This window comes from Lactuca sativa, chromosome 9 (assembly GCF_002870075.4).
Source record: "Lactuca sativa cultivar Salinas chromosome 9, Lsat_Salinas_v11, whole genome shotgun sequence".
Classification (NCBI taxonomy): Eukaryota; Viridiplantae; Streptophyta; class Magnoliopsida; order Asterales; family Asteraceae; genus Lactuca; species Lactuca sativa.
Window position 1 is genome coordinate 147,281,831 of NC_056631.2, and position 9,324 is coordinate 147,291,154.

The 9,324-nt window shown below is 31.7% G+C and overlaps 1 protein-coding gene across 1 annotated transcript; it reads right to left on the minus strand.

Moving 5' to 3' along the window:
* Positions 1–240: 240 nt before the first annotated feature.
* On the minus strand, positions 241–886 carry LOC111904787 (heavy metal-associated isoprenylated plant protein 2). The gene is made up of 2 exons (XM_023900510.3): positions 770–886; positions 241–675 (listed from the first exon to the last, which is right to left on the minus strand). Exons 1-2 carry the CDS (start codon positions 830–832, stop codon positions 331–333), a joined length of 408 nt encoding a protein of 135 aa, XP_023756278.1. The 5' UTR covers positions 833–886; the 3' UTR covers positions 241–330.
* Between the last annotated feature and the right edge of the window lie 8,438 nt (positions 887–9,324).

A 9,324-nucleotide genomic window follows, 5' to 3' on the forward strand; every position in this document is an offset into this window, starting at 1 on the left:
AACATTTGAAACTGGCGTTTGATGTTCTTCATTTTCCTAGCACTTCGATAGTGTTGTTTTTATTGGTAGTAATTCTTTCTGTCTCTTAAAGAAACTTTATTTAAATTATACAGCATTTTTTTTCATTGTGTTTGACCTCCTAAGTTTATAATAAAAAGCTTATTGTGTTTGACCTCCTAAGTTTATAATAAAAAGCTTTTAACACATAAACCATATACATCTGATTAAGATCAGCAAGCGTAGAGCAAATTATTAATTAATAGACAATTATTACACCTAAAAGGCTAAAATCCATGACAATGTTTAGAAAGTGCTATTGTACAAAAGCATCTAGAGAATGTTGCAACCTCCAGCATCATGGGTTGGCGGATACCCATATACGAAACGTCCATATCCATCATAATAGGGAGTGTTACAATACATCATTGGAAATCCAACAGGTTTATTGACTTCCTTATCCTTCTTTTTGTATGGACCAACACTTACAATATTAGCAACCTTCCGTTTCTTTCTCAAGCTAGTTGCGACGCAAACAGGGTCAACATCCCCAATCACAACTAACATCTCCTTCTTTAAATCCACCGATACCTCATCAACACCAGATAATTTAGTGACAGTCTTCATTACCTCCTTCCTGCATTTTTGACAATGCATGCTGACTTTCACCTTTATCTCCTGCGTTTGTGCATGCGTATAAAAGAATAAGTTGGAGGGAAAGAAAAGATATGAAGTACAATGGAAGTGCCATTTGCAACAGAATGGAAATTACCTGAGGCATACTAAGTTGATTAACAAACCAGTTGATCAAACCTAAGATGTTCGTTAAAACCATGTAAAATTTATATACTCATTCTTATGTTGACAACATCATCTTACCTAACAAATTGACTTATATTAATACAGCCAGACTTTTGACTCTTAAGATTACCATCTCGTAAGGAACTGAACTACAATAAATACGTCATTAGTACATTTTTTTTTTGAACCGGCAATTATATTAAAACGTCATTAGTACATAGTACATACTTTTAACCTGTTAGAAATTTGTGTAACCATTTATCCTGTTCACATTTACAAGCATTTAAAACTATTCTCATTTGATGACAAGTGTAAGAATTTTGACGTTTATAACTATGAAAATATGTTCAAACTTATAATTAATCATAACAAACGAAACTTAAATTTGTCTGAATTTAAAACTGTCGATATCAATTTTGTGTTACTATTTGTTCATGCAAGTTGAAACGTCTGCTAAAGACTTCCACATTTTGAAATGTGAACTGAACATATAATATAACTCATATAAAGTGTACACATTTAACTTATGGTCGTATTCCGCTGAATCCTATTACCTCCAAAGATTATGAAATTTCTCAAGAAAACCTTAATCAACTTCTTATATTATCCAAATAAATATATATTTTTCATCAACTATATATATGTCTAAACACCACAAGGAAAAAGACCATTACCGGCGACAAAAGTCGCCGGTAAAAGTCCCAAAAGTCGCTGGTACTGAGTCGTCGCTATTGATCACTATGTCGCCGTTAATGAGAAAAGTTGTCGCTAATAAGTATGTCGCCGGTAATGAGTTTTATCGCCGCTAATAAGTACGTCGCCGGTAATAACACTTGTCACCGGTAAAAGTGTCGCCGGTAATAATAGTTTTCATTTTTTTTAATAAATGATTTTGATTGGCGGTGATAATGTCGCCGGTAATAACAATATTTGATTAAATATCAAAAATAATAGTGTCGACGCTAATTACAAATTAAATATTAATAAACATCCGATTAAATATCAAACATAATAGTGTCAATGCAAATTACAGACAAACAACCGATTACAATTAAATATCAAGAGTTATAATATCCGAGTACCAAAACAATTAAATTTTTACAATCTACCAAGTAGCAAAGCATGACAACATATGCAAATAAAATACATCCTTACATACCACCATCTTCGTTCCCATCATTTCCTTGATTATTGTGGGATTGAAAAAACGAATAAAGCTCATCCCTACATGCCGGGTCGCTGAGCATTGCACGAAGATTTTCCAACTACATAATTAATAACAATATATATATATATATATATATATATATATATATATATATATATATATATATATATATATATATATATAACTTATAAGTTAGATTGTCAAACATAAAGAAAACTATCAAAATACATTGCTATTTTTAAACTAATATAGAAAACCAAAGTACATTGCTATTTCTTGCACTTGGGACAAAAACCCAATTAAGAAACTTTTTGGCAAATAATCACCACAAAACCAAAATTACCAATTCCACATGCATTTTACGATGCTAAAGTAGATTGCTATTTTTAAACTAAGATAGAAAACCAAAGTACATTGCTATTTCTTGCACTTGGGACAAAAACCAAATTACCAAACTTTTTAGCAAATAATCACCACAAAACCAAAATTACCAATTCAACATGCATTTTACGATGCTAAAGTAGATTGCTATTTTTAAACTAAGATAGAAAAACCAAAGTACATTGCTATTTCTTGCACTTGGGACAAAAACCAAATTACCAAACTTTTTAGCAAATAATCACCACAAAACCAAAATTACCAATTCAACATGCATTTTACGATGCTAAAGTAGATTGCTATTTTTAAACTAAGATAGAAAACCAAAGTACATTGCTATTTCTTGCACTTGGGACAAAAACCAAAGTAGATTGTTTTACCTGTGATGGTTGTAATGCTTGTTGTGATGGTTGCAAAGGCTGTGAAATCGGCGGGAGAGCAGAAGGTTTACGGCCAATGCCTCTAATATGGCCACATCGCTCTCCTAATACTTTCTCGAATGCAGCTCTTTCTTGAGCGGGGGTTAACTCACTTTCACCTTGAGTTTGTTTTAATTGCTCTTCAACTAACCAATTCTTTAACTCCCAAAAGTGAGTAATAATTTAGTATAAATAAACATTTAATTATACGATACAATTATAATTAAATACTTACGTATTGTTGTTCCGCCTCAGCAATAACAAATACACTATTCTTATCAGTATGAGCTTTGCGAAACGTTTCCGCTCTCTTAAGTATTAGATTATAGCAAGTACTGCTATAATCTAATATTAGATTATATTTTAAATAAATATTAGATTATATTTTAAATAAATAATTACATGTATCGTACGGTACCTTCTTATAGCAAGTACTGCTATACGAGCTCGAACCCCCACGATTTACACTTGTTTGCATTTCACGGACTTTTTTGTTTCTTTCTGATGCAATTCTGTGTTCGTCCGTTTGAAAATACTCAACTGCCTTCGCCTAGTTATCAACTAGCATACCTTCCGGAGGATTGGCTAATGCTCCCGGGATATCATCATACCCTCCAACTAACATAAAATATTCTTTTGCGTCAGCTTTACGTTCTCGATAACCTTTTAACAAAGCTGCTTGAAACTCTCTGTCAACAGATTAGCTTGTACATCCTGGTATATCTGATCCAAATCAAACTTTGTCTACAAAAAAAAAAGTTAAACAAGTAAAAAAAAATTATAGTTAACCAGATAAAATATATTTAAATAAATAATTACCGCTAAATGTTGTAATACAGTATCCTGTATTGAAGGGGAAACTTTTTTCCAAGTCCATTTTTCAAACGGGACCATCTGCCACATTGTTTTTCCAACTTCTCGGGAAAACATGTCTTTCGGCTCTCCGACGGGATCAAATGTGATATCCCTATCATATTACAAACTAATTGGTTTCCCCTGGTTCCGTAAGATTGCTTTTTCAAGTTTTATGTTTTTGCTTTGCCTCGAACTTTCCTTCAGGCACGTTCCTCAACTACAAATATAATTAAAAATTATTAGAAATGATATTTAATTTCTAATAATTGAACAAAAATATAAAATAAAAATTCATAATAATATTTACCGTCTTGCTCATGTTGACCGACACCTCTACCACCTGGGATAGGTGGGTTCTCAGCTCCGTCTCCCCCATCTCCACAACCCATGACAGCAGCCATGGTATACATAAATAAAATCCATATGCTCAATCATTTCCTGAAAAACTATAAGATATAAAAACACATATTACAAACATATATTACAAACACATATTACAAAATAAAAATAAAGTTCATATTACAAACACATATTACAAATACACATTACATAAGAACTATTCTAATTTGAATCTTCCTCATATCCTTCAGTGTCTTCTTCGGTGTCATAATCAGAATCGGTCTCATCGTAATCAGTCTCGCAACCAGAAACATCATTGACTCTACCAGTTGGTGGATGAACTTCAGTTGCACTTTCTACATCAACAATGACTCTAGGAATGTTTTGAAAGTACATGCTGAAATCGATAAAAAGTGGAGCATCGGATGAAGAGATATTTTGAAGTAAATCGAAATTGTCTACATTTTCGTGTGAGAAATACTTCGATGATTAACATGCTCGACAACACACTGATGGTTATTGTTTGGCTCTTTGATGTAGAACACTTGTTTGGCTTGTGAAGCATATATGAGTTGATCATCTTTGTATGCTTCGCGTTGTGTGTCGATACTGGTGAAATTATCACTAGAAATAACTCCTGTTCGAGTATCAAACCACTTACAACGAAATAGTACAGTTGAATAATCATGTGTATACCTCAACTTTATAATCTCTTCTAACTGGCCATAATATTTCTCGCATTTCTCACGCACTGCTAAAACCCTAGAGTTTTGTGTTGTACGTTGTGTTTCATGACTAAGTACCATAAACCTAACACCATTGACTATGCATGCGGTGTAAGAATAAGCATTCATTTGCGGACCCATTGCAAGAGCCGATAAATCTTTGTGGAATTCTGGAGAGTTTTCTATTTTCATTTGATGAACCTAGAAATTATAAATTAATATGTATTATGTATTCAATAGATTAATGAAACAAATTTGTTTATTAATTTATATTACCTTTTTATGAAACCAATTACGTCATTCTCTCTTTTCATCACTTTGGGGATGCTCAGATTTGAATTTCCTATGTTGATTACCAAAATATATAGATTTAAAAAGATAAAAAAATTAAGGATGAAAGTTAGAGATAAGATTAATTACTTGATATACTGTCTGACTTCTTCACAGCTATTCAATACAAACCATTCCATGTTATGCATTTCTGTTAAATTAAGAGTTTTGAGTTGAGTTGTGCTGGTCGGTCGACATTTAGACTCAAACATCTAAAAATTTGTTTTTTCAATGACAACATCTACATTTCTTTTCGGACGATTCTTTACATCTTGAAGGTACATCGAACAAAATACTAAAGCTTCTTCAACAACATAACCCTCAGCTATAGAACCTTCCGGCTTCGCCTTGTTTCTGACATAGTTTTTTAGTCTTTTCATGTACCTTTTGAAGGGATACATCCATCTCATACATACAGGGCTTCAGACAATCTCTTCATCAGGTAAATGCAAAACTAAATGAACCATAATGTCAAAAAACGCTGGAGGATAAATCAATTCTAACTTGCACAAGATTGCAATAATGTCTACTTTTGCTTTCCTCATATCCTCCACCTTCAATGTTCTGGAACGAAGTTGCTTGAAAAACGTACAAAGGTCTACAATAGGTGTATACGTATCTTTGTCTAACAACCCTCTTACTCCAATCAGTATCAAACGTTGCATAAGAATGTGGTGGTCATGCAATTTCAACCCAATAATGTTAGTATTGGTATCGTTCACTTTCTTACTGATGTTAGAACCAAACCCATCCGGCAGTTTAACCTCTTTTATAAATTGACAAAAGAGTTGTCGAGTAGATTTCGTGAAAGAGTATCTTGCTTGGGGTCTATGAAACTTGTCACCATTTTTTTGCAACCATTCATGTCTCTAAATGTTTAGAATTCTCAAGTCCTCTCGTGCATTTGATGTGTCTTTGCTTTTATCGTTCATTAGTGGAGTACCTAAAAAACTCTCGTCCACATTTTTCTGGACATGCATGAGATCTATGTTGTGTTTCAACTGTAGAGAAGACCAATACTCGAGTTCGTAGAAAATGCTTCGTTTCGACCAGTTCAACTCATAATCTTGCCGCTTTGCCTCCCCGCCTCCACGCTCAGGATGTTTACCCGGTTTACGAGTTAGTAGGCGACCTAGTTGCTCTTGTATGTCATCATTACTAAAGTGTCTCGGAGCGGGTCTTGTCTCTTCCATCTCGTTAAAGTCCAACCTCTTTCTTAAAGGATCATTATCATCTAGGAAATGACGATCACTGATATATATATAACTTTGTTTGTTACACGGTACGAAGGAGTGTTTTCATTGCAAGTAGCACATGCTCTATACCCTTTCCCACTCCAACCTGATAGACTACTACGAGTTGGCCAATCGTTTATTGTCCACAGCAACATAGCTCTCATCGTGAAGAATGTGTTTGTTGCCGCATGTTTAATACGTACGCCTGAGTTCCACAAATGTTTAAGCTCTTCCACCTTCGGTCTAAAGAAAACATCCAAATCCTTACCAGGAGCTTTCGGGCCTGGAATCAACAAAGTCAACATGAATGATGACTCTTTCATACAAAGCCAGTGTGGCAGATTGTATGTGGTGAGTATGACCAGCCATGTGCTATGTAGATTACACATGTTTCCAAATGGATTGAAACCGTCAGCTGAAAGACCAAGGCGTACGTTATAGGGTTCACTCGAGAATTCGGGGTATTTTTTATCAAAATCTTACCAATGTTCCCCATCAACAGGATGAAGCATCACACCATCTTTTGAATGTCTGGTACTATGCCAAATCATATTTTTGGCAGTGTACCTTGAACAATATAATTTTCGTAGTCTAGGGGTCATAGGAAAGTACCGTAACACCTTATGAGGTACTTTCTTACCCTTGGTGTTTTTATCAATCCATCGGCTCTCTTTACAAACGGGACAAACTTGCAATGAATCATGTTCTTTCCAAAAGAGACAACAATCGTTTTTGCACACATGTATCGACTCATACCCCAGGCCAATAGACTTTAGTTTCTTTTTGGCTAGATAATATTAAAGGGAAACCTTGTTGCCTTTGGGAAATGCTAATTGCAACAACTCAAGGAGTTGATCAAATGAACTATCAGTCCATTTGTTGTTCACCTTGATATGCATTAACTTTGCTAGAAACTCAAGGGAAGAAAAGATGCAACCAGGATACAATTGAGTTTCCATTTCTTCCAACAACTATGCAAAATCATCATCCACACCGCTACCACTTGTATTCGAGGTTCCTTCATCAAGGTTGGTATCATTTTATCTCGACTCCCACATCACATCGTCGATTAAATCGACCATTTGGTTACTTGGCAAGACGATTGGAGGAATAAAAGATTCACCATGATAGATCCAAATTTTGTACGACTTACTAAAACATTTATAAATATATGGCGTGCAACTGCAGTCGGGTACTTGAAGTAACGGTTATCACATTTTTCAAACGCACATCTGATTTTACCATTACTATCAAGGTGTGACTTCGACTGCTCGATAAAAGCTTTGAGTCCTGCTTGGAACTCGGGATGGTTTCGATATGGATTAGTAGTCCAGCTTTTATCAATAGACATGATGTTGCTGAAACATAATTTTGGGTTTAGAGTTTAGTATAAAGAATTAGCATTGTTTTTTTTTTTCAATCCACATTTTTTTTACAAATAAAATAATAAAAAAATAAAAAATTAAAAAATTAAAAAAATTAAATTAAAATTTGTTATTTATGCATTTTTTAATTAATTCTAATTACAATTACTTGTAATTTGTATATAAGTTTTTAAACAATTTTATAAATTTTTTTTGTGTTTTTTTTTCAATTATAACAATAGTTAATTTTTATTTTCTTTTCAATTATAGCATCCTACTTATAAGAAAACCACATAGTTTTACATACATATTATGTTGTTGTGTTGTTCTTTTTTACGGTCGAGATTAATATATATATATATATATATATATATATATATATATATATATATATATATATATATATATATATATATATATATATATATATATATATATATGTTGCAAATAAAACATTTAAAAACTAGAAACTTTCTAGTATTTGTATATAAGTTTTTAAACAATTTTATAATTTTGTTGTGTTTTTTTTCCAATTATAACAATAATTTATTTGTATTTTTTTCAATTATAGCATCCTACTTATAAGAAAACAACATAATTTTACATAATACATAAGAACATGAAATTCACATACTTTTACATACATATTATGTTGTTGTGTTGTTCTTTTTTACTGTCGAGATTAATATATATATATATATATATATATATATATAATTTATAACATTATATAAATATGTTGCAAATAAAAAATTTAAAAACTAGAAACTTTCTAGTATTTGTATATAAGTTTTTACACAATTTTATAATTTTTTTTGTGTTTTTTTTTCCAATTATAACAATAATTTATTTTTATTTTTTTCAATTATAGCATCCTACTTATAAGAAAACCACATAATTTTACATAATACATAAGAACATTAAATATAACCTTATAAATTAATTTGAAGATTATAAGTTAACTATATAACTTATTGGTTAATTAATTTGGAGTTAGGTTGGGTAAAAACTAGAAACTTTCTAGTTTTTGTATATAAGTTTTTAAAATAATTTTTTTTTCAATTATAGCATCCTACTTATAACAAAACCACATAGTTTTACATAATACATAAGTGGATGAAATTCACATACTTTTACATACATACACCACATATACACCAAATACAAATACATACACATACACACAAAATAACATCCTACTTAAACCAAATACACATAATTTCACATATATACATAATAACATCCTATTTATACCAAATACAAAAGTTTCACAATCATATACCGAATTTACAACAAACATACATACATTCACATACACACAATAACATCCTACTTATAACAAATACATATAATTTCTACCAAATACTAATATACCAAATATACATCAAACACACATACATTGGCATATATATATATATATATATATATATATATATATATATATATATATATGTATATATATACCAAATTCACATATAATCTAACAAATACGAAATATGCAATCTAATTTTCACATATGACAATTTCACATAATTTCACATATAAATACAAAATTCACAAAAAATGAAATAATAGAACCTGTAGTGGTGGAAATCAACGGATATGTAGCCGGAAAAACTAGTCTTCACCCGAAAGTACCCTCACCGGAAAAACTGAACAACACCACCAAAGTCACTGAAATTGAACAATTTATTCCAATTTAGTCATCAAATT